Source organism: Fukomys damarensis, unplaced genomic scaffold (assembly GCF_012274545.1).
Source record: "Fukomys damarensis isolate Sample0158 unplaced genomic scaffold, DMR_v1.0_HiC HiC_scaffold_24, whole genome shotgun sequence".
NCBI lineage: Eukaryota > Metazoa > Chordata > Mammalia > Rodentia > Bathyergidae > Fukomys > Fukomys damarensis.
The window spans coordinates 66,428,658-66,455,981 of record NW_022900936.1 but is presented as its reverse complement, the minus strand read 5'-3'; the positions used below and the strand labels follow the sequence as shown (position 1 = coordinate 66,455,981).

Here is a 27,324-nt window from a genome sequence, read left to right as displayed (position 1 = left end):
CAAGTGTAATGAGGTAGCACCATATTAGTTGCGCCAGAACTCCAAGACACTGCTTGATCTCTACTGTATTTCTTCTGTTTTCAACCCCAAGGTAGCCTCCCAGGTTAAGCCTCTAGCAGCTTTGCCCTGATATAAATATTTTGTAAATGGGCTCATTTATCAGTCAGAAATTACTGGGGTCCCCACAAAATCTTCTGGGGATCTTTCTTCTCCACAGCTCTCTTGCTTAAGTATCAGTAAGATATATTACATCTGTTAGGACTGACATTACTCACTATAATGGCATACAAATGCATAGCCATAAATGTCTAAAATGTTTAAAAATAACATTATCACATGACCAAGGGCTGGTCATGATGGGGAACAACAAGAACCTTCACATATGGCTGGTGGATTTGTAAATGAATGAACTGCTTTGGACACACTTGGCCTCACCATCAAGGTAAGAAGACACTAATAACCTGCAATTCCATTCCTAGATGTACATCCAACAGAGATTCTAAGGGAGGCATATGAGACAGGTATGAGAGCATTAACACCTCACTATTTGTGTTGGTCAAAATAATTCAATGGTTCATCAAACGTAGAACAGACAGCCCATATACTCATATAACAGGATCTGTCCCACCAGGAAATTCATCTCACCCACTCCTCTAAATCTTTGTCCACCCTTCCTGTTATGTTATATGGAAGCAAAGATAAGGAATAGATGGTACCAAGCATGGTGAAATGGTTGTTTTGTTTTTTAGGGTAAAGCGTGAATGCAGCCCGCAGGCACACCATAAATCATGCAGTCGAGTTTCCCGCATTTGGGAAAATTGCAGGGGTCAGCACCTCCAAAATGCAAAGGATGAGCCTCGCCCTGGGAAAATCACCTTCATGATCATGGTATCCCCCCTGCCAGGTAAGTACTGAAATGTTTGTTTTTAAAGAAATGAGATAACCTTTTTCTGAGACCAGAGAAAAAGCAAGAAATTAGATGCAGGAAGAGTAATATATTTGATAATGGGGTCAAACTTCTTTATGAAGTTTGAAAATAAATGATGTAGTCAACTACAGTAATATTTTTCATCTTCTATTTATTAGCATCATTATTATTTTTTTTATTAGCATCATTATTAATAGTACCAAAAGAATAATAAAATCATGTCTGTCATCAAGTTTTTTTAAAAATGTAGTTCAGGTTGGCCTTGGACTTACTACGTAACCCAGGCTGACTTGAACTCATGGTGATCCTCCTACCTCAGCTTCCCCAGTACAAGGATTATGCTACCATGCCGAGCTCTGTTACCAAGTTTTTATCCATTCCATAAGAACCTTGCTTTTGCAACAATGATTCAGGACAATGTTCTACCTATTTGAAGCTTAATCAAGAACATATAACTAGTATTTATAAATTAAATGAACCTATTACAAATAACTAAAATACTTACTTGACTGACATGCACTGGTGTTAAAATTAAGTCGAGAACTCCAGACCAACCAGCAAACACACCAAGAGGGATAGCGTATGCTAAAGCAATCATCAAAAATCTCAAGTTGCTATAAGAAAAAAGTGAGATAAAACATTACAAATTCACAATCTAGAATTTAAGCTGTTTTTCATGAAAAATGAAACTGGAAATACTAGAATCAGAAACAATTTTTCAGTTTGTTAATATATTCAAGTTCCTTTAAATTTTTTATTTGTATAAGAATAATCATTTGTTGGTGGGAGTGCAGACTGGTGCAACCACTATGGAAATCAATATGGAGATACCTCAAAGAGCTTGGACTGGAGGTTCCATTTGACCCAGCCATCCCTCTGCTGGGTATCTTTCCAAGAGAACTAAAAGAATCATATCACAGAGAAGTATGTGCACCCATGTTTATAGCAGCACAGTTTGTAATAGCTAAATCTTGGAAACAGCCCATTTGCCCATCCGTTGGAAACTGGATAAAGAAGATGTGGTTTTTCTATAAAATGGAATATTACTCAGCCATAAAGAACGAGAAAATAGATTCATTCATAGGAAAATGGATGCATATTGAAGATATACTCCTAAGTGAAATAAGTAAGTCACACATGTGTAAATACCGAATAGTTTCCCTGGTGTGAATAATCTGCAACAATGCATAAGATTCTAATAAGATTACTGACATTTGGAAATGGGAAGAAAGGAACTAAAGGTGTAGGCAAGGTGGGATGGGTAGGGGAAGAGTAAAAAGGGAAAAGAAAAAAATGTGAGAGAATGAAAAGATGAAAATAAAGTGTTTGTAGATGGGGAGGGGAGGAGGGGGTGAAGGGAGGGCAGAGGTAAGGGGAAAAAATGAGAATGAAGACTTGTCATATAGAGGTACAAGATCCCAACAATAAATGTAACTGTACTGTATCCCTAATATGTACCAATAAACTCAATTAAAGCTGAAAAAAAAAGAATAATTATTTTCTTATATTACTTAAAATTGCCAGTGTTTACTTTAGTATTTTTTTGTTTACTTATCAACATTACTTCATACATTGAGTAGTCAGTAAGTTGTTTATTATCATTAAGTTTATTGGTATAATTTAAATATACACAATGATCATATTCATTATATTGAATATGTACCTGTATAGGATATATCTTGATCCTATTTTTTTTCCATTCCTCTCCCCTCCCTTTTACCTTTCTTCTCATTTATAAGAGCTTTGTTTCCATTTTATTTTTCTTTTCTCATTTTTTTCTTTCTCCTTCCTTCCTTTCCCTTTCCACCTTCTGTTGTGCCCCTTCCCATTTGGACATTTTCTTCCTACTACACAATATCTATTATACATTTATACTTTCAGTTTCTTAAACCAGAGAAACAATGTGATATTTACAAATGTGTGTCTGATTTAGCTCACTTAAGAGTATGATTTTTAGGTGCATCCATTTAATAACTGTCTCAAGTTTAACCTTCTTTATGGCTGAGTAGTACTCCGTTGCATAAAACCCCCCATATCTTCTTTATCCATTCATTGGTTGATGGTTGTTTCCAAGTTTTAGCTATTACAAACTGTGCTGCTATGAACATGGGCATGCATATATCACTGTGGTATGATACTTTTAATTCTTTCAGGAAAATACTGAGAAGGATAGCTGGGTCAAATGGAACCACTAGTCCTAGTTTTTTGAGGAATATTTACACTGATTTCCACAGTGGTCACATCATTGCCTTTTCTCTTTTACTTTCCTTTTTAGTTTTATTTTAGGATTCCCTATTTTTAATGTTCATACAAAGATTTCTTTAACTGAAATACTGAATAGTTTCTTTGGTGTGAAAAACTATAATAGTACACAGGATCCTAATGAGACAATTAATAATGTGAAATAGGAAGTAAAGGGCTAAAGGTGTAGGGAAAGTGGGAAGGGTAGGGGAAGGGTAATAAGGGAGAGGAATGGGGAAAGGTAATAAGGGAGAGGAAAAAAATATGAGAAACTGAAAAAATGGAAATAAAGTGTTTGTAAATGGGGAGGGGAGGAGGGGGTGAAGGGAGGGCAGGGACAAGGGGAAAAAATGAGAATCAAGACCTATTATGTAAAGGTACAGAATCCCAATGATGAATGTAACTGTACTGTATACCTAGATTGTACCAATAAACTCAATAAAAAGAAAAAAAATTTAAAAAAATAGATGAGGTGGCAGAGCCAGGGATATAGCTCAGTGGCACCTCACCTGTCTGCCAAGTGCAAGATCCTGAGTTCAATTCCTGGTACCAGAAAACAAAAAAACAAAAACTAGAACAAACAAACAAAAAAAACCCCAAAACAAAGATAAGGTGGCTGAGTGTGTTTGGAGTTGTTTCCACATCTTTATTCTGTTTCATTGATTCTTGGATCGATTTCTTTTTTATTTTGCTAGTACCATGGTGCTTTTATCTTAGTAGCTGCGTAGTATAATTTCAGGTCAGGGATTATGATGCCCCCCCCCGCCTTTGTTGACCAGAATTGGTTTTGCTATTCTAGGTCTCTTCTGGTTTCAAATGAATTTTAGGAATGTTTTCTCTAATTCTGTGAGGTAGATGCTATTGGTATTTTGGTTGAGATTCTCACTGGGAGAAACAGGAAAGAGTACATGTTATCTTTTCTTATACTGTTCTATAAATACATGATCATCCTAAAAAGTTTAATTTAAAAATATAATGGAAATAGATACTACTCAAAATAGCTTTTAAAAACTATAAAGTAGGGCCAGGAATATAGCTCAGCAGCCCTGTGCCTGCCTGGCAAGTACAAGGTCCTGAGTTCAATTCCCAGTAATGGAAGAAAAAAAAAAGAAAAAGAAAAAGAAAACTATAAAGTATCTAGGAATAAATTAGGAAAGCATTGGACTTCAATGAAAAACAACAAAGCAATTTTTCATTTAATTAAGGAGACAAAGGCAATCCAAATATATGTAGAGGGCCGAGGATTTACCCCAATGGTTTTGCTTCTTGCCTTGCAAACACAATGTCCTGAGTTCAAGCCCCGGTACAAAAAAACAAAACAAAACAAATACATGTAGAGACAGCCTATGCTGTCAATGCATTCCAAATTAATCTATAAATGCAATGTAATCACAATTATAATCCCAGTTGTATTTTTCCTAAAAATGCAAGAAATGTGCTCCAAAATTTACTTGGAAATTTATATGGAAGAATAAAAGTTATTAAAAAGTTAAGTCATTCTATAAAAAAGATGAAGAAGAAAGACCTTGTCCTACCTACCAGATATTAAAACAGACTGCATGGCCTGAGTAATAAAAGAGTGTGGTATTGGCTCAAGAACAAAAAGAACAATGGAGAAGAACAGAGTGCTACAACACAAAAATTCAAGACATAATAAAGATGGCACTGAAAATCAAAGTGCTAAGGATGTTTAATAAATGGTACTAGCTCACTTTATAAGAAAAAACACTCCTACATCACTAGCTAACATCATATATTAAGGGACATTCTAGGTGGGATGAAAACCTAGATGTAAAAGATAAAAGCCAAAAATTAACAATTAACCAACCCATGGAAAAATTATTAGGTAGATAGCAGACTGGAAGTAGAATTTTGAACTTTAAAAACTCAGTAAGACATGGGCTGGGGATGTAGCTCAGTGGTGCATTGCAAGTATAAGGTCCTGGGTTCGATCCCCGGTACCAACAAACAAACAAACAAAAATTGTATGTTTGCAGCTCAATAAAACAAGAAATTAGTTTAAAAAAAAAGAACAGAAGCTATGAACAGTAATTTTACAGTTGATGAAACCTATAAAGCTAATAATAAAATAATGAGTCTCTAAAACCAATTAATAATCACAAAATGCAAATTAAATAAATATATTAGTTTATACCCATTAGATTGGCAAAGACTGGAAAGATGGAAAGTGCCAAGTCCAGTGGGCACTTTTGAGAGCAATTCAGCAATAACTGGCAACTTAAACTTAAACTGTATTATGACCTAGAAATCCTACTGCAGAGTCTATTTCCCTAAGAAATCCTTGGATTTATGGTGATACACGTGAGGGTGTCACACTGAGGTGTTTTGGCAACAATGAAATGGAGGCAATCTGGGTACACAATGGGGAGAGACAGATAAAATATGATAGATTAATACTTTGTGTACAAAGAATTAGGTGTACACACAGCAATAGAGGTATATTCGAAAACAGTAACAACACCACAAAAGGAGAGCTCTCCAGAGACCATATACCTCCTATAGGAAACTGCAATCTCACGGATGGAGCAGTCTTATAAAACAAAAACAAACGCAAAAAGAGAAACTGTCTGGGTAACAGCTTATGTTAAGCACAAATGACAGGAGAATTTGTCAAATTGCACAAACAGACAATCAACAAAATCCAGACACTGGGGTTCAAAGAGCTGGTTCCTCAATAAGTAAAGTACAGTGAAAAGAAAGAAAGAAAGAAAGGATGGAAAGAAGTCCATAGGCTATAAAGCATTTGAGCCAAATGGAGTATGTGGACCTAGTCTGGATCCCAATCAAACAAACTGTTGAAAATTTATGAGGCAACAGAGAATTCAAACACTTATTTGGTATTAGCAAATTATTGTTAGAGAAGTTTTGGGGTAAGATAATGGCAGTAGACATAATGTTTAAAAAGAGTCCTTATATTTTAACATATATTGTACATAATGAAATATTTCTGGAAGGAATGATCTGTCCTCCAGGATGTGCTTTATAATATAAGAAAGTGGGAAGTGGGTAGCGCAAAGGCGAAACAAGATTGGCTGCTCAACAATACCTGTAGACACTGGGTTATGGGGATATGGGGGTGTTATACTATTCTAGCCTGTGCATTACTGTAACATTCTGGAATAGAAAGTTTAAAAGAATCCACATAATACTCTGTCAAAAAAGTGTTCAAGGGCAGGGGGGTGTAGCTCAGTGGCACAGTGCCAGGCAAGCATAAGGCCCTGAGTTCAATCCCCAGTACCCCCCACAAAAAAAGCAAAAATGTGTTCAAAAGATACTATGTGTAATATAGATTATAAATTATTATATATGAAAAATGTACATTATATAGGTGATTTTTCTGAAGACCGATATACCATCATTTAAACAGAAAATGCAAAACTGTATCTATATATTATATATATAAAGCACAGAGATAAAGAGACACACATTAAAGGCATTTGAAAAATGGCAGTAGGGAGAGGAATGGGAACAGGAAACATGAACAAAAGAATGAAAAAATGATTTCATTTGACCTGAAGTAATCAGCATGTTCAACTATTCTCACCTTGAAGTCCACAAGGCAAAAAGTAAAACCATTATCGTCAAAAAGGCAGAGCAATGTTTACATTGGTTACAAAGGTTCAAAGCCCATTTTGAGAAGGCAAATCACATGGCCAGTAACATAATTATGGTGAAACATAAACACTGATTTTTTTTTTTTTGCTCAGACAATGGAATTAGAATTTAGAGGTCATTATCCTGAGTGTTCCAAGAAGTAATGATTTCAAGAACTCTCTGAAAGACCAGCGCAGATTCAGATTATATTGTAGGCTGGAGGTCAGGGAAGGCAGGCCCAAAGAACTCCACTAGAGAGCCCAAGGGTGGGGCTGCAACGGTGCAAACTGCACAGACAGGCACTGGAGAGACAAAAAGACGTTAGGTACTGGTGAAAAGGCTTTTCACAGAGAACGAAGATCTTAGACCTTATGGTTCAAACAGAATGAAGGTCTTAATTCTCAGGTAATTAGAAGTATATATATAGGATTGTCATAGGGTGTAATTTAAAGTTACTGTTCTTTCCTGTCAGAACAATTTCGTATATAACTCCTTAGCTTAAAAACCTTTAATAATAACCTTTTAATAGCTCCTCTTTCGGTGAGAATAGTCCAAAGTTATTAATGTGGCATAATATGGTGTCAATCTTCCTCTCTTCCTTCACCTACTGATATCTCACTTCTGCTGCAGGCTTTGCAGGGAGAAAAACAGTGAAATAACATTTTTTAAAAAATTAACATTTTAAACTGTCATATTACAAATGTGTACCATGGATCAAAATTCAAGTTAGTTACTATTTTTCTCTATTATGTGGAAGGCGACATACCAGGCACTATACAGAAGTGGTTTTAAACTACTGAAGTAGAAATTTATTTTGACTCTGTGACCAACCTATACATACACGTATCTATATATACCGAAACAAAAGTCTCACAAAAAAATGTATCCTTGCTACATGCTACACAATAATAATTTCTGTCCTACTTTATTCCACCTCACATTGTTTGTAAAAATTTGGGTTCAACTCACTTAATTAGCTCACTGGGAACTGAAATTTTTGAAAAATAATATCATACAGCAAGTGAAATGTTGCCAATGCAACTGAGGAACTGATTTTTAAATATGATCTCCTCATCTGATCTAATTTAAACAGAAGCAACGGAAAGCAGTACTTTTTCATTAAACAACCTTTGTCTTTAGGTAGCTAGCATTGCTTCATTCTGCCAGCTGTCTATATTCTGGGTGCATGTTTTCTAGGGTTATTACCTATCACTGATCTTCCTGTGACAACAGGCTGATTTGGTTCTAATTATTTTCTTCTCCCCAGCACTCTAATGTGCACATTTGAATATTCCATGTAGAAAGAAAACAAGAGACTGGGAGGGAGAAAGGCACGTTGCGAATCTCACAATGAACAGCATCAGGAATTTGCTGCAGCAGAGCAAAGTGAAATGTTTGCTGTGAAAAATTTTTCACTAGGTAGTGGTAAGAGAAGTTTTCGGCAAACATATGGTGAGTCTTACGTGAAGTTTCTTCTCAACAGTCAAAAAAGTAAAATATCCAACGACATTCCAAAATATTTTTTTAACAGACAGATCTGAACTTACGGTTTTGGCCAGGTATAAGATGGTTTAGATTTTTCTCACAAAAGAAATCATTTTTGATGAAGAAATGGTAAAATAAGTTGTTAATTTAATCTATGATTTTTTTTTAATTACGAAGAAAAGACTAATGCTACATTTTAAGAAAGTGACATTCAATTAAGTTCCAGACAACTACCTGTAGAATGTAAGACCTTTCCTATAATACCAAAGGTCTGTTAATTCAAAATGTAATGACTTATTTTATTTTAGTGCAATATAGGAAACAATAAATACTTTTTAACTAAATTAATACTTTTTAACTAATTAAGTAATTTAATGGATACTTTTTAACTAAATTTAATGAACTCTCTCTCTATATATATCAACTATTTCCAATGAAAATTTAGTGTTCAAGGTGAGATGTGCTGTAAAGGTAAAATATATGCTGAATATCAGATTTTTTACACAATTGAATATTAAATGTCTCAATCATTTTTAATATTGATCACATGTTAAGATAATATTCTAGCTATACTAGGTTGAATAAAATATGCTACTAAAATTAATTTAACTTGTTTCGTTTTACTCTTTCTAATGAGGCTGCTAGAAGATTTAAGATTACATATGTGGCTTGAATTATATTCCTATTGGACAGTATTACTATAGAAGATACAAAGACATAGCTCTTAGCTGAAAGCAATTTACCATCTTGGGGGAGAGAAAAACAAGCAAATAAAGAACCAACTAGAGATAGCTACAGATGAATCAATAAAAACTCATTACAACAAACTGGAAAAAAATATTCAAAAGATAAATTCAAGTAGCCCGACAGCCAACCATAATCAATAGTTCTCTGTATCTCCAAAGAATCAGGTTGAGTACTGGGGCATCTGAGCCCTTGAGAGTGGACTGAGGTACAATTAAATTAAGTTAACCAATAAAGTAATACATTTAAGTTTCTTAAAATCTGAGTCTACAGAGGGTACATGAGAAAATTCTAGGTGATCTGAGAATGATATTTATTTAATTCACATACTGAATAGCACCTGCTAATTTTGTATGCATTAACAGATACTTAATGAATAAAATAATCTGTATATTAGGGAAAATATAAAACATTTTTTAAAACCCCATAATTTCACAGACACTATTGTTTGGTAAGTTTCTTTTCTTTCTTTCTTTTTTTTTTTTTTGGTTTTTTTGAGACGGGGTCTCACTATGTAGTTGAGACTGATTTGCAACTCACTATGTAGCCCAGGCTGGTCTCGAACTCACAGTGATCCTCCTGCCTCAGCCTCCCGAGTGCTGGGATTATAGGCATGTGCCACCACACCCAGCCTGATAAGTTTCTTTATAAAAGAAATTATTTAAGCAATGTAAAACTTTGATAGTATAGATGATACATAAATAAGGCAAAAATTACAGCAATTTTGTTTTTGAGTGCATTTTTCAAGATAGATTTTTTATAGGTAATAAAAATATTTAGCTAGTATTTTATCACTTAACAGTAGGTAAAAAAATTACTATTTCCAGTTCTCTTTAAACAATATGAAATTAATCTAGGGATGTGTGTCTGTGATCCCGGCACCCTAGGAGGCCGAGGTAGGAGGATGGGAGTTCCAGCCTAGCCTCAGAGATTTAGTAAGACTCTGTCTCAAAATAAAAGATAAAAGGCTGAGGATGTTGCTCAGCGTACATGACCTAGGTTCAGTACACATACACACACGAGTTATGCTGAAGTCACAAATACTTCAGGGACCCGAAATATATTTACCTCAATAATCTGCAAAAGCTGCGCCGGTAACTCAGCCGCTGGCTAGCTGCAGCAACACTGGGAGGGAGAGGAGGCCGGGGTGGGAAATAAGCTAGAGTTGCAGAGAATATTAAGCACACAACTCCAAATTCTGAAAGAAAAAAGTAAGTAAAGTCTTAATTGGTAACAGTTCGGTGTTTCTAGTATTTAACAAATATTTACTGAGCATCAAGCAAAATATAGTACCTAGCTAACCTTTTGTTCAGTAAGAAAGCAGTAATACAGACAGAATCTCAGCAGGCCTCAGGTAAGAAGTCGCACTGTAACTAAAGGAGCATGGTACTGGTATACGACGTGGACAAAAGACTGAGGGAGTAAACTAAATGGAAAAGGCACATTAAAAGGGGAAGAGTAAAAAGGGAAAAGAAAAAAATGTGAGAGAATGAAAAGATGAAAATAAAGTATTTGTAGATGGGGAGGGGAGGAGGGGGTGAAGGGAGGGCAGAGGTAAGGGGAAAAAACGAGAATCAAGACTTGTCATGTAAAGGTACAAGATCCCAACAATGAATGTAATTGTACTGTATCCCTAAAATGTACCAATAAACTCAATTAAAGCTGAAAAAACAAAACAAAACAAAACAACAGTACCTTACTGCAAAAGAGATTCTGAAACAAGTCTAGCATGACTGTCCACTAAGGATGCAACTTGGAAAGAAAGAATATGAAAGGAAATTGCTAAGACTAGGTAGAAAGTTTAATTAGTAAGAATTCTAATGCATATGGAGGGCAGATTCAATTTACAGACTATACAAGAAAGTTGAAAAAGACAAGAAAGCATTCAAAGTAAGAAATCATGAGACGCACACTAAGTAGCCTTGTTTGGGACTGAACTTGGGAGGGGTTTTCTAAAATGCTAAAATACTTTTCTAGCATCAGTAGTTGCCTGGCATATGTGTCTAATAGCTATATATTTAGGAAATTTAAAGTTAAATTTAAACTTGGGAAATGTCTTAGCTATTCCAGCCACAGTGTTTGTCAACACTTCATGGTTACTTTTTCTGGAGTACTTACTGGAAGCCAAGTATTTCAGCATTGCTTTCTCAAATTTATTACTTTTGCTCCCCTGTTCAAAAGATACTTTGAGTGGATCTAGATCACCACCCATTTTGAATCTCTTGGAATTATTTCTCTTAGTATTAAAGTCTAAGAAATTATATATTCATGGCTCCTTAGTAAATATAACACATCTAATTAAATATAGACAGCTGAATTCAGCTTATGTTTCTTCAAAACCTTAGTTATGCTGTGAGACTATTAGAATGTTTGTATTTGTTTGTGGTTTTGTTTTGTGGGAGGGGTTTGGTGGTGCTGGGTATTGAACCCAGGGCCTCAGGCATGATAAGCAGACTCTACCACTGCTACCACTGCTATACACCATCAACCCCCTGGGAATTTTTAAAAATTTTTCCTGGAATTTCTCCCCTTTGAATTTAGTAGTTTCACTTATATTTTCTTACAGCTATATGTGAGATGTTAAGTATAGATAAAATGTGTTTGTATGTGGTGTTCTGGGGTTTTTTTAAACATTTTTTTTCAGTGTTTGCAAATTCAAGTGTGCCAAAATTATGTGGCTCTAGGCAAACCAATAAAGATTAGACTGGGAGAGATGTTATAAAGTTAAAAAAAAAAAAAAAGAAGAAGAAGAAACCAAGAGACACAAAACTACCAGATAAAATAATAGGATATTAAACAACCAGAAGTAAAACGAACTTCTCAAACCATCTGAATTTCGCTCCATTCTAGATGGGACAGTTTCTAGGATTCTCCATCCTCCCCTCCACAGTGCTGTTGTGCCAGCTTTTTTAAACTGTGCTCAATTTAGTAGAAAAGCACAAATAGTAACAGCAAAGTCAGGAAATGTGGAGTACAGTAATGTCTGTGCGGTTAACTACAGTACCTTGAGTGAACCATTAAATCTTCCTGGGGCAATAAAGGGATTAAATTTAGTGATTTCTATAGAAGGGAGAGGAAGATGAGAAAATAAAGAGCCAACAAGAATTGTCTGTTGGATAATTCAGGCTTCTATTCATAGCAAATGGAATAATACCCCTATAAGACACAAGCATAGGTAATTTCACTGAAGCAATTGGAAATTTAGAGAATTCTAATTCTGTTTTTGTTTTGTCTCAGTACCTTGTGCTTGCCAGGCAGGCAGGGTGCCACTGAGCTAAATCCTGGGCCCTAAATTTCTAATTCCGAATGACAAAATTGTTAACATTCTTTTGCATGTTCTCAATCTGTGTTCTTTGTTAATCTGAATGAATTGTTAATGAATTTTTAAAATTTATAGTTCTTCCATACACTTATTGGACATTTGTATTTCCTCTGTAATTGCCTTGTTTGTATTTTTTTTACCTTCTTTCTGTAAGTATTTTTGTAAGCAGCTTCATGACATAATTTATGTAACATAACTCACTTCAATGTGCATAACCCATTGCTTTTTAGTACATTTATTCAACTGTGCAACTATTATCATAATTTCAGAGATTCCTGATCATCTCAGAAGAAACCCTATCCCCTAGCTCTAGTCAACCACCTATCTACTTTCACAGATTTGAGTATTAGGACATTTAATGTAATTGAAACCATCAAATATAGTCTTTTGTCACCAGGTTTTTTCAGTTAGCATGTTTTCAAGGGCCATCCATACAGGAGCATGTATCAGTACTTTATTCTTTTTTTTTTTAGAATTCTTTTTTTTTTTTTTTGGTACCGGGGATTGAACTCGGGTCCTTGCGCTTGCAAGGCAGACCACCGAACCACTGAGCTAAATCCCCGGCCCCTTTTTTTTATTGTCAGCATCATACTATCTGCATTAGTGTAACTTTGTTAATAATTTTTGAGATTGAGAAGTGTGAGTTTTCTAAAATTGTTCTTTTTCAAGATTGTTTTAGTTATTTCTGGATCTTACATTTTTGAACAGATTTTAGGATTAGCTTATTCATATCTATAACAAAGGCAGCTGGGATTTTCATAGGATTACATTAATTTGTAGAAAAATTTGGGAATATCTTTATGATGTTGAACTTTCTAACCCATGAATATAGGCTATTTTTTATGTCTTTAATGTCTTTCAATAGTGTTTTGTAGTCTTCAGAGTTTTATACTTCATTTGTCAAATTTGCATTTTGTTTGTTAAATATTGTATTTTATGATATTATTATACATTGTTCTCTAATTTCATATTTGGATTATTCCTTGCCAATGTACAAAAATAAAATCAATTTTGACATACTGTATTTTAAAACCTTGCTGAAGTCATCTTTTATATCTAACAGTTTATTAGATCATGTAATTTTTCAGTAGGGATGTTTTCCATTCTTTATTTGAAATCCTGATACTTTTTCTTTTTTCTTGCCCATGGCACTAGCTAGACCCTCCAGCACAATGTTAAATAGATGTGGTAAGAGTGGACATCATCCTTTTGTTTATGTTTTATGAGAACTGCATTCAGACTTTGACAATTAAATATGATGTTACCTGTATGTTTTTTTTAAATTAGGTTGAGGGAATGCCTATTTCTAGTTTGTTAACTGTGTTCACTTTGAAAAGGTAAGGGTTCTATCAAATGCCTTTTTTATATCTTAATAGGATCATCCATTTTCCCTCTTTACTCTGTAACTGAGTTTTGAGGGTCAAACCAATCTTGCATTACTAGAATGAACTGTATTTGGTCATGGACCATCATCCTTGCTATATGTTTCTGGATCTGGTTTGCTAGTATTCTGCTGATGACTTCTGGGTCTATACTCATAAGAGATATCGGTCTGTCATTTACTTTTCATAAAGTACCTTTGTCTGGAATAATTTAAGAGTCTTTAACCTTTTAAGGCAACAATTCTAGCAAAAGTATTTTTAATGGACTGAAGAATTACAGGACAGTGTTTCAGAGAGACAGACTAGCAGACTCGCCTGTGGTTTCAGTGTGAAAGTGCTAAAGAAATAGAGCAGACCCTTGACTTATGAATTCAGTCATTCCAGAGGGCTGGTGGTAAATTAAATTGGTCACCTGAAGGCTCAGGCTCCTCTACACAGCCTTCAAAGTCCTCTCTCTTATACACAGGCAGATCTCAGTGTCCTTTGAGACACTGGCCCAGGATTTCCCAATTAACTCCACACAGGAAAGGATGTTGTAATGTTCCTTCCAGAACTCTTTAAGGGTTAAATCTGTATCTGAGACCATCAGGAAACACAAGCACCTGGTATTCGGGTCATAATTCAACATTTTGGTCTAAGTTAAAACTAAAATTCCGGTTGTAACCCAAGTTGTTCATATGTCAGGTCAGTCGTAACTGGATGATGCGGGGTAACTAGGAAGTGGTGAGGAAGGGCTCTGCTTAACCCCATGGAAGACATAAGCCAGAGAGACTCAGAGCATTAATACATATCTCGTAGTGCCTAAAACCTGGTCATTTAAAAGACAGGATCACTGCTTAGGTTTTCAATAAAATGAAAGATATTTCCAAAATATAGGGCCAGGGATTTGGCTCAATGGTTCCACTGCCTGCCTTGCAAGCACAAGGACCTGAGTTCAATCCCTGGTACCACAAGAAAAACAAACATTAAGAATAATTTAAAACTTAAGTTTCACCTTCTTTCACTTCTATTTATTTACTTTTTTTTTTTGAGACAGGCTCTCACTGTGTAGTTCAGACTGCTCTGGAACTCACTGTGTAGCCCAGGCTAGTCTCAAACTCACAGTGATCCTCCTGCCTCAGTCTCCTGAGTTCTGGGATTACAAGGCATGTGCCAACACGTCCGGCTTCTACTTATTTATTTTTACAATTTCAATTTTTTAAAAAAGAATGAGTTGTATATACTAATGATTGCTAATCTTGATTGTCAACTTGGTTGGCTGGGGAGCTACTAAGGAGATCGGTAAGGCATATTCCTGGGTGTGTCTCTCTGGCGTCTTTCTCCCATGCTCTACTTCCTGGCACCATGAAGTGAACAGTTTTTGCTTCAACAGCCCCTTCTGCCATGATGCTCCTGCCTTGAAGCTCCAGGTAGCAATGCCCAAAATCCTTTGAAGCAGAGAGTCAAATTAAACCTCTCCTTCTTTAGGTTGTGTTGTTAGGTCCAGCCAATGAAAAGTTGATTAATGCAATAACCACAATAACCATGGGGAGTTAAATGCTTTATGGACTGCCACAGATCCCGCTTTCAGTTTTATTCCATCTAAAGCCTATGTTTAAATGTAAATCTCATCCTATAACTCTGACATAAACTTCAGACTGTGATACTTGCCTATAGTAGCCAAAGTGCAAACCCTTCAGCCCTGCTTACGAGAACGGCAAGCCCTGGCTTCTCTCTCTTTCTCCCCATCTCTACTCACATCAGATCTAAGCCACTCTGGACTTTTCAGTTCTCTCTTTCCTGAGCTTCTTCTCTGAAGCGCTCTGTCCTTTTCATTCGTCCTCCCGTCCAGTGTTTGGCTTCCTCTCTCTCGTCCCTCAGGTTCTAGGTTTGCTGCTGCATCTCTGGGAAGCTCCACTTCCCCATGAGAATCTGCACTAGGTGATCTTCCTCTGAGCTTCCAGTGCAACTACAAGCCTTCCACATAGCACCCATCATTCTGTTCTACAACTGCACTTTCCTGTCTTCATCCTTCAGAGCACAAACCATGTCCACCTCAATGCTTAGCACGGTCACAGGCGTATAGGACTCAAGACATGTGTGCTAAAGCCAGGCACAGTGTGCACTTGGGAAGCTAAGGCAGAAGGATCACCTTGAGTTCGAGTCAAGCCTGCACCATACAGTGAATTCAAGGCCTTGAACTACCCAGAAAAATCCTGTCTCAAAAAAACAAACCAAAAGTTTGTTAAATTAGAAATGAATAAAGAAGACAAAGTTCAGCAAAATCTGGTTCCTTGTCTTCTGCCACTTGGTACAGCCACACATATATACCACGGCAACCACATCAAACTGCAGGCCAAGAGAACTCCCACCAAAGTCTTAACTTTATTATCATGTTTTTGGTGAAGCTTTCCCTAACTGTTCAACTTCTCTCCCAACCCAAACATGTAAGGCCTCCCAATCTCCGTATTCCTCTTTGTGTTATAATCATCTCAACGCTGACCTCACTGATTCCTAGTGCTTAAAATAGTGTGAATATGTAGTAAACACTTATACAAAGCACTCTCTCTGTAGAAAGAAACAAGAGGCACACCAGGAGAGAGGACATGTTTAGTATCTGTAGAATATGGTAATATAAGAGTGAGCTAGAGCTCAACTATAGAAACAAAAATGATTCAAGGGAATACTTTGGAAAGGCCAGTATCCCTGATTAATAGACTTAACATATAGAAGACAGGAAGTAAAGAGAAGAATGAACTATAAAGTGTTTAAGGTTAATGAGGTTAGAGAACATAGCCAATAAAGAGAAAATCTGCAAGGGAAAAAATGGGCTGAAAGCTTACCAACATCTATCTGTCTGACAGATGTTTATGCTCAATCATGTTTAATTTATATAGTGGTTTACTATCTAGAGGTGACACTAGAGTATGTGTTATACAGTGCTTCACTGAAAATGGATGAAGAATACTAAGAAAGAACTTTCCATATAGTGAGAATACATTTTAAATCCGGTAACTTTCTATACCTTTTAAACAGGCACCTTGATATTACACAACAAAGAAAGCTCATTATGTGTGTGGGCAAACTTCAGTCCTTATTTCATATGAAGTGATCTGATATAAAAAAAAAATAGAGTAAAGATGACGGGGCTTTAAAAAAAAGGTATAACAAGAAGAGTAAAAACACAGTCACCTGCATACAGCACAATCTCGATGCGATCTTTAATGTGAGCCCTGCCACTCTCTGCAGCAAGGAGGGGTGATGTCCCATTGGGAGCAGGAACAATAAGTGGTCCGACCAAAAATGCACATGCTCCACCAAGATAACTCAGCATAGATGCGATCGCAGTGGCTGTGGCCCGTTCATCTGCAGAAAACCATGTTGTAGACAGGAATGGTGCTGCGTTCATTACCGTTGGACCTGCCAATCCATTTAGCATCTGTCCTCCATGGATTAACCTGGAATTTAAAAAATTAAAAGGCTGTCAGGGATCCAAAGCAGGTTATTTTCTAGCCAAAAAGAAATAACTGACTTACCTTCTAAAAGGCATGTTGACCTTCTATGAAAGAGATCAAATATAGCAATAATTACTATTTGTTCATTTCACAAATATATACTGAAGCCTCTGATTTGTGCCACGTATCAAATTAAGTATTTCTTAGGCTCAGTCCACTTAGTTGTCATAACAATACTATGTGGTAGCTATTATTGACTTCGTCTATTGAAATATGAAAGCCTAGGCTTGCAAAGATCAGGAACTACTTGCTTAAGGGCTAAAATTTAGATCCAGGTCTGACTCCAAAAATATATATTCTTTCTACTACACTGCCATTAACAGATCTAGTAAGTGGCAGTGGCTCTAGAAAGGATATAGTTGACTTACTTACTCTGCCAGGAAATTAAAAAGAAATGTTTGCATTGAAAAAAATGATATTTAATGTCTAATGGCACCGAAATTGGTTAAGGAATTGGAGGACTTGGGTCCCTTAAGCTCTGCAACTAGCTATCTAAATGGCCCTGGACAATGCATAACCTGGGGGCAGGGGTTGTACCCTATTTCTTCTCCCATAAAATGAGATGGATTTAAATTCCATACATATTTAGTGAGCACCCATGAGATTAAGGGACTGTAATCAAAGAATAACTAAGCTCCTTTCAGGAAGAAGTGGGCCCCTTTCAAATCTGTTTTGTTTTGTTTCAAGACAGAAGGTGCTAAGGATTGATTGAGTCCAGGCCTTCTTGCATGCCCTTTCAGCGCTGACTTTAGTTGTAAGATCTAGAGAAGTTTCTTATTTCTATTCCATCTGTTCTCTTTTAGTGCTCCTGCATCTTGCAAAACAAATCCTTTACCCTCATTGCTCTCCCTTGCCCCTAGTGTACACAAGCACATTCAAGAGAAGTTTAAAAGGCAAGAAGAGGACAGACAAGACAGCCAAGAACGGGAGATAGCCAACCTCTTGTGACCTGGAGGTAAGAAAAGAGAAGGGATAGGACAGAGGAAGTTTCTAAGGTATTGTCATTTTTCCCTTTCATGTTTTTATTTATTTTTCATTTTTTGGCTTTTTGAGGCAGGGTCTCACTATGTAGTTGAGACTGACCTGGAACTCACTATGTAGCCCAGGCTGGTCTTGAACTCACAGAAATCCTCCTGTCTCAGCCTCCCGAGTGCTGGGATTAAAGGCGTGTGCCACCATGCCCGGCATATTTTATTTATTTATTTTTATTTTTTTTGGTTTTTTTGAGGCAGGGTCATGTTTTGTTTTTTAAGCAGCACTGAGTTTTCAAAACTTTTTCTAAACAGTTAATATCTTGAGTCACATAGAACAAAAGTTTTCTGATTGCAGATGGACATACATAATAAACAGGTGTATGAGGGGATGTAGAGCCCTAAGGCAGAAGCCTGCATGAGTGGGAAGTAGAACACTTAAATTCGGTCTGCCTATACCTTCACAACTGGTAGAAAAATTATTTGAAAGTAAATAGCTTCAAGGGTCATTAATATTACTAAGAAAACAGAGGCATTTTAATGTCTCTGTCTTTGTGTAAGGGGAACAATTTTCTATACAATAGAAATGAATTTAAACTATTTATAAAACCAAATAGTTCCTCTAAAAGCCAGTGGATCCCAAAGTGTCCCACAGCAATCTTATCATAGAATCTTTTTTTTGTGGTACCGGGGATTGAACTCGGGTCTCTGTGCTTGCGAGGCAGGCAGTGGCACCACTGAGCTAAATCTCCGGTCCATAGAAATATTCTTAAAGCATTGTTATTAAAAGGGTTTTTTGTTGTTTTGGTTTTGTTTTTGGTACCAGGGATAGAACTCAGAATCTTGCACTTGTGAGGCAGGCGGCAGGACCACTGAACTAAATCCCTGGCCATTATTAAGTGGTTTTAATCATGACTTGTAATGGTACAATTAGAAAGTACTATACACAATGGCTCATAAAGCAACTTCTTTAATATTTAATACCTTGAATGGCATGATACTGAAGGAGTCATTTCATCTAAGAGAAGGCCTGGGGTAAACAAATTTTATTACATCTAAAAGTATTAAGGGTAAAGGAGGCGTGGTAGTATACACCTGAGATCCCAGCTATTCTAGAGGATAAGGCAGGAGAATCTCAAGTCCAAGGGCAACCTGAGTCTGGGTCTTTACACAAGACCCACTCTCAAAATAAAAAAGAAACAGATGGGAATGTAGCTTAGTGGTAGAGTGCCCCTTGGTTCCATTCTCAATACCAGCCAAAAAAAAAGAGAGAGAAGGGTAAAAGAACACGGGAGAAATAATCTATTAAAAAATGTACACACAACTGATAAAACAGTATGAGTTCTGAGAGTTAAGGTATAAAATTCAAATTATTGTCATGGCTTAATTTTCCTTTTCAGTGCTGAGAATGAACCCAGGATGTTCTACATGGTAGGCAAGTACTTAACTGTGAGCTACAAGGTCTAATTACAACATACAGTTAATGTTTAAATAAAAATAATAAAAATGTATTATACTAATAAACACATTGCTACTAATTCCCCTGAATCTATTCAAAATGTTTATGGTAATTTCTGTTACAGCAAAACATCACAGTGTGTCCTCATCCACCTTATTCACTGGATGGCACCATGTGACTTCTGGCTGAACCCCAAAGTCAAAACGACCATGAAAGATAAACATTTTGAATTGATTCAGGACATAAGGCACCTACGTAGGGCAACTAAAGACACTCACAATAAAGGACTCTAGAACTGCTTCAGAATGTGGCAAGAATAATGGGGAGTGTTTGAAGTAAGAGGGAGCATTTTGAAGGGGGATTAATGGCACTGTGTCTTTTTGCTGTGATACATTTTTAGTACTCTGTAAGTTTTTTTTTTGGGGGGGGTACTGGGAATTGAACTTGGGCCTTTGCGCTTGCGAGGCAGGCAGCGGAACCATTGAGCCAGATCCCTGGCCCAGCAGTCTGTATTTTTTATTGCACTTCATATATCCCCGGTCCTTGGCGTAACTCCTTGTTACCTCTCAGTGGACGTACGAATAGGTATTATCCAAGCGGTGACTATAAGATTTGAATGTGAGTAATCTAAAAGTCATTCTAGTCCTGGGTCCTCCACCCTCAGATCCAAGCATCTCTCGCCGAAATACAGTACACATGCTAAAGGGGTGTCAGAGAAGGCCAGGCAAGGCACTAGAGACACTGCAGATGGGTCTCGGCTCAGAGGTCCCTGAACTCAGGAAGCCGAAGTACAGCATGTGCGTTTTCACAGTTAAAAAATCATCTCAGGACTTAAAACAAACCAACTGGATGTTTAGTTACTAATATTAAATATTTGTATGTTTTGTGCTTTAAAAGTTATCACATATACACACACACTCTTCACAAATGGACTCCGCTGTTCTAGGGCCTAAAGGATTTGTGGGTTACTGTCTGAATTCGTAAGAAATCTGGCAGGTAAACCCAACTCCCAGCGTCCTGCAGTCAGTTCTCTAGAACTTAGTCCTGCTCCTTCTCACATATGCATCCCAGAGTCCCTCAGGACTGACAGTTCCTACTGTTACACTTGGTCATACATACCACTGTCCTAGTGGCTGTGACATTACATTAATCTGCACTATTAAGATTTTCATGTTTTCTTGATACTATTTTCTATCACCTACCATTAACTTATTCCACTTTATAACATATATTTAAAAATAAAATTCTGTTTACTATAGAAACTTTAATTTTTCTCTTTAATTTTAATGCCAAATAAGTTTTTCTGGAAAAATGCTGACCTTTAATATAATAAAATATAGTAATATAGTTATTACCACAAACTCTAAAATGAGAACAAAAATGATGAAATAACAGTAAAATATTTACTATAAGTTACATTCATCATTTAACTCATTCAACAAACACGTATTAAGTATTCTCTGTGTGTTGGGTAGGCACTATGATAGGCACAAGGGAATATAAAAATAGAAAGTGAAACCCCTCATCTTTCAGAATTTCTAAGAGGCCTGTAAATGGGCCAGGCAAGAGGCCCAGTTTTCTAAGTGCTAACTTCACCAAGCTGTCCAGTGACAGGTCAAAATCCCGGCTAAGGCACCAACACCGGATGTGGACCAGCGAGACCCAGCCACTCCAGAGCCTTGAAGAACAAGAAAGAAAACCTGCTACCTAGCAGAAGAAAAATACCAAACCACTGCTAAATTATCCACTAATGCTGGAAGAATTCAGCGGGATGTTAGTTAGTTGAAATAACCTTTGCTCCTCCTAACTGCAGTGCTAGGCCTAAAAGAGAAGATTTATGAAAGGAGCTCAACAGTACTTGGTCAACCAGGTTCTGTACATGAAGGTGGTGTTTTTTCTGGATATCACATCTTCATCAAATTACCCACTTAAGCCCCTGCTTTCCACACCAGAATCTATCCCTACACAATCAACACTCCAGAAGTCATCTGTCTGGACATCCTAAAAGACAACTGCAGTCTCACTTAGACTATTTCAAAGGTTTTGCTGTCCATCGGTTCCCTTTTGACAGACCACAACTCTGGATCCTCTTGTTGGAAGCCCACAGCCACTCAGTATTTGATCAACAGAGCAGAACATGACAGGATAACAAGACAGTGAGCGACTGGGAAACACACAACGTTACTTACTGTTTGTATGGAGTGTGAGGAAGCAGAAGGCCCTTTCCACTGTGCTACAGATCTTCACAGCCTTACAGAATGGACTTCTGTGTATGCTGCTCCCTGCTTTTATCCTCTGGATACTGGGAGATTCTTTAAAAACCTCAATGCTTTAACAGTAGAACTGCATAGCGGCAAATCACATATTTTTTAAACACCTATTTGCAAGTCTTGATTCTTTAGGATATCAAAATGTATTTTGTGATGTATTAAGGATTCTGGCCTGGAAGTCTACCAAATATTATGGTACTTTTAAGCCAAATTCATTATCTGTATAATATGAAAGTGATCATAGGTGACTAGGTTACTAATGTTTATTTTAGACCCAGGTGTAGTCCGTGCTGTTGTAAAATGCTTTATCTTTTGCAGTCCATATTCATCTCAACATGCTGTTGAAGGCTCTGAAGGAGAAGGATGAGAAGTAGGAGGGGTCACTGCCCTAGGAGTAGGTAAAGAGACCCTATCATCACTGTACCAGAACACAGAAAGCTAAGCAGTAATTTCACCCTGCCCTAATGCTGAAGGGGCCTGGGCAGAGCACAAGTGGATGTCTGCATGGCTCTGCCTATAACACCAGGGCCTTGGCAGGTATGTGTGCAGAGGAAGGTCTACACTCCAGCTAAGCTCCATCTGGCCTCTTCCAAACAACTGTTGCTTAGCTACCCCTTTGGGTCTAAAAAGCACACACCAAGGATGCAGTCTACCCTTGGAAGAAAAACCTGTGCTGGGGCTCACAGGATCTTGTGAAATAGTTGTTGCGGAGGCTAGAAGAGGAGGCAGGGTGGGAATCACCTGGTCTTATGCACTCCTCACTCCTAAATGGCAAGGTTAAAGAAAAAACATGTGACACTCACAGGCATATAGTCCAGCACCGTTGTAAACAGTCTCTGCGGCAGTTCTAAGGTTATAATGGTGACAACCATGGCGAGATGAAAAAGGTATGGCTTGGAGAACTGTTAAGGTACTGTAACAGATGTGGCTAGGTGAGTGATTAGATACCAGAAATGGGGCACCATCTGTAAAAACATCAGAAACTAAGGAAAGAAGTCTGAGCTGAGATACTTATGCTGAGTTTGGACTGGAATGGGGAATAAACACTGCAAAATACCAATAATGACAGGAAGAAGAATCCAGAAAGATGAAAGAAGAATCATTATAGAGACAGGAAAGAAATAAATGACAAACTAGTGCCATAGCAACAAAGAGAGCTTCAGGAAGAAAGAATGAGTGGTTGACAGTACCAGCCAAGCAGATTATTATCATCAGTAGATGACAACGGATCTGAACTGCAATCAGCAATGAGGAGGCTGTCTGTGATCTGACAGGCACCATTAGCAGTGGGACACTGAGGGTGAAGGAAGACAGACGAAATGGAAATGCAGGACTTAAGCTCTTCATTCCAGTAGTTGGAAACAGATTACGGACCAAAACCCAAAATGCTCCAAAATAGAAAACTTCTGGGAGGGATGTAGCTCAGTGGTACAATATACACTTGGCATATGCAAGGTAAAATTCCCTGAACCAAAAGTAACAATGAAGTTCAAATTTTTATATGTCAAGATGATATTGCAAGTGGAGAGTTACACCCCTGAGCTAACATGATGGGTCACATTCGAAACATAGGGACAGTAAAAATAGTGTGCAAAATTCCTTAAGGTATATATGAACATTAATGAGAATCATGTTTACTGCTATATATATGCAAATATTCCAAAATTTGAAGAAAAAAACCCCACAATCTGAAACACTCTTGTTCTAAGCATTTTTTGATACCAGGGATACCGGGGATCAAACTTAGGACCTTGCGCTTGCTTGCAAGGCAGGCACAGTGCCACTGAGCTAAATCCCTGGCCCTCCAAGCATTTGGATAAGGGACACTCAACCTGTACAAGCTCAGCAAAGTGAAAAGGAAAAATATTCAGCCTCAATGGGAAGACTGAATGAAAAGTTTCTCTGCTTCACATACTATAAGTATAAAATGCAATTCACAATTATCCCAATGAACTCGTGAAAGCTGGGTTTCAGAAACTAACCACCACCCTAGGAGCTGGGCCATTTAAAACAACACAAAGAACAAAGAAGAGGAGTTACAATCTTCAGTAAAGGCAAGCATGTTAATTTTTTGGTGTCATCATCACAAGCTTCAGGTCTGTTTCACCAAGTAAAAGTGAAGTTGAGGGTCAGGACCATGGCTTCTGAATCCCCCACGGAGTCTCACAAAGTGCTAAGGCAGTGTGACATGCTTGGGAATGCATGGCCTGACCCAAATACAGGGTTGAGAGGGGGTCACTGAAGTACACATCTAAGCATTTTATAATCCTCACACGTCAGGCATGGCGGCACACTCTGATTATCCCAGCACTTGGGAGGCTGAGGCAGAAGGATCATCATGAGTTCAAGGTCAGCCTGGGCTACACAGTGTTTAACAAAAGCCTGAAACAGCCGGGCACGGTGGCAAACACCTGTAATCCCAGCACTTGGGAGGCTGAGGCAGGAGGATCGCTGAGTTCAAGACCAGCCTGTACTACATAGTGAGTTCCAGGTGGATCTCAACTACACAGTGAGACCCTCTCTCCCCCAAAACACAAACTAACAAACAAAAAAAAATCCCCACAAAAAACAAAAACAAAAGCCTGAACTATACAGTGAGACCCTTTCTCCACATAAACAAACGAATAAATAAATAAATAGTAACTAAAATCAGCACAAAGTTACCTATATACATGCATTAATTAGATTATAAGGGGTGGTAAAATCAAGGCCACTATTTCTCAAACAAAAAGGGCTGAGGAGAAGGCAGAGGTCAGGGGTGTGTGGAGCAGGTTCTTTGGCAGGGCAGTGACCTCTGGAGCGGACAGAGCTGTGTAAACTGAGGAGGTAGTTGAAGGGGTCACCACCTGCCTCCTTTCCCAACACATCACATCTGGGTGAAGGAGGTGAGCGCCTCCTGGAAGCGGACTGCCTAGCCCCTTACTTTCCTCAAGGTCTGTCATGAGCAAGCACTGCCTCTTCAAACCAGCCTCCTCCTGAGTTCTTAACCCTCTATCTGCCACCCCCAGTCTCCTATCCTCCCTCCCCCACTCAGGTTCTTATTCCTTTTTCTCCTCTCTCCTCCCATCTCAAGCCCTTGTTCTGCTTACCTAGCGCCTGGCTACCTTCACAGCCTGGCTGCAAGATGGCTAAGAGGAGGGAATCTCACTAGCAGCCTGGGAGCAGGAGTCCCTGCAGCCTCGGAAGAACTGGGATGGTGGAGACCAGGGCACTGGGTGCTGTCCGAAGCATCAGTACTACAAGGCCTCCCAGCCTGGGGAAGGCCCAGGAGGGGCCCAGCAGGACCCTGGCTCTGCGCGGTTCTGGCAGCTTCAGCCCTGTTAGTGGCCCACCCAGAGAGGACCAGGGTGCACAGACGCGAAGCTGCACCTCCTCTCATACTATTCAACGGATGGTAGCTTTTCCAGCAAATGACAGTATGCAGTTCAAACTGAAGATCTACAATTCACATTTTTAAATGTACTTGACACTTTAGTGTGCTTTTGGTGATATTCTGGAATCCTGTTCTTTTGCTTTCTGGCATCCTGGAACAAATACCTATGATTCTTAAATTATTTCTATTTAGAATATGATGTTTTATAATTCAAATTTTTATAGCTAGAAGCAACTTCAGACCTCACCTAGATAACCTACTCCCTTTCAGAGAGGTTAATAACATTTTTAATCACATTTATAATTTTGAAACTTTTATTTTTAAAAAAGTATTGGGGAGAGCTCTAGTTATATAACTAGCTACTGGCTAAGCCAGGACTAGAAATCAAAATCAGAACTGATTTCATCAGACCACAAATCTCTCTCTATTCTCCCATGTGGTCTTGTGCTGAAGATTCTGTTTATAACAGGAATGATATAAATCATTAATTGGTAAGAAAACCCCAAGGCTCACAGACCAAATGGTACATAGTACCTGACATATTTGTATATTGTGAATAAGCCTACTATATAAACCTCTAGCTTAGGGCTGGGGATTTAGCTTAGTGGTTCCATCACCTGCCTCGCAAGTGCAAGGTCCCAAGTTTGATCCCAGGTACTGAAACAAAAAACCCCCACAAAAACCAGAAATAAACCTCTAGCTTATTATGACTAGTATTGATTATAATATTATAGAGCTGGCTTTTTAGAAACTTAGCAGATACTTCCTCAGTATAACTTTAGTGTTTTTAACTTAAGCTTTATGCATTATTAAATAATTTATAATTCATAAAAATACTTACCTCTAAGACTTTATATGTCAGTAATTTAGAACCTTCTCCCAAATTCCAATCATCCCACATCAAAATATGTGTTATAGGATTCTTGGATATTGAAAATGGCAAAAGTGCTAAAAATAGTTTTCCTTTATTATAGCCCAAGGAAAGACAGGTCAATAAAAAACGTCAGAGATGTTATGAATCACAAGAGAAAAGAAGTTAGGAAAGGAAAAAGAGAGAAGAGAGTAGCAATGTCATGAGCCTTTCAAAGATGTTATAATCTTAGTTTTCTTTTATGAAGACTTATACTTTTATTTTTTAAATAATTTTGGCTAATTATGATTCATTTAAAAATATGTTGAGTATCCATTCTCATCAAGGCACCTGCAGCTAGATGCTAAAGGGAACATAAAGATAGGTATTACAGCCTTGGCCTTAAAGAGACTTAAAATATTAACTTACCAAGTACCACTTATAAAAGGATATCAAAACAGAGAAAAGAACATTGGATTAGATAAAAAAAGACTCAGTTTCTAGTCTGGTTAACCATATAACATGTGGTGAATCACTTAATCTCCCTTCTGTTCCATTTCTCCAAAGATAGTTTATCTCACAGGATGTTTTACAAGGCCAAATACAATAATCTCTTGGCAAGGTACAGGGGACAAAGGGACTTCCTCCTGGACTGAGAGATGCCTGTCTCCACCATTGTGTCTTATAACTCTCTGTGCTCTTAATGTAAAAATATATACACTCATGGCAGAAAATTTTGAAAAGGCAGAGAGAAGAAAAAGAAAAAAAATCATTACCTCAATTCAGATAACCATGACTAATATTTTGATTGGTCTTTTTCTACTGCATCCTTTTCTCAATCTATATTTAGCATAGGTCATCACAGAAATCATACTGAATAAACAGTTCTATGCTCTGAATCATCTTAACTTTATAGTATATCATGAGCATTTTCACATTTCTTTAACCGTATAATTGTTAATGATTGTGATATTCAATTATATACAGTAAACTCATTTAAACATTTTCCTGTCAAATGTTTCCAATAATTTGCTCTTATTAAAAATGCTAGTGTGATAATCTTTGTATATAAATATTAGCCAGTACAGTATTTATATTATTTCTTCAGACTCAGTGTCTGAAGTGCTGCTAGCTTTTAGCTCACAGGACTGGGTGCTTTTTTCTTTTTGGTCATACTGAGAATTGAACTG

General features: G+C 37.5%; 1 protein-coding gene, 1 non-coding gene and 1 pseudogene across 2 annotated transcripts in view; 1 reads left to right on the top strand and 2 right to left on the bottom strand.

Annotated features, from left to right (window-relative positions):
• Slc49a4 (solute carrier family 49 member 4) overlaps positions 1–27,324 on the bottom strand; it is an 85,045-nt gene that overhangs the window by 32,875 nt on the left and 24,846 nt on the right. The window contains exons 4-6 of the mRNA XM_010619500.3: positions 16,889–17,154; positions 10,082–10,211; positions 1,434–1,542 (exon numbers count right to left, since the gene is read on the bottom strand). Coding sequence (XP_010617802.1) covers positions 1,434–1,542; positions 10,082–10,211; positions 16,889–17,154 — 505 coding nt within the window. The remainder of the gene's footprint in view (positions 1–1,433; positions 1,543–10,081; positions 10,212–16,888; positions 17,155–27,324) is intronic.
• Positions 755–912, bottom strand: LOC117283288. Its single transcript, XR_004514278.1, has one exon. It is a non-coding gene; the product is annotated as a U1 spliceosomal RNA (small nuclear RNA).
• On the top strand, positions 19,602–21,801 carry LOC104858975 (annotated as a pseudogene).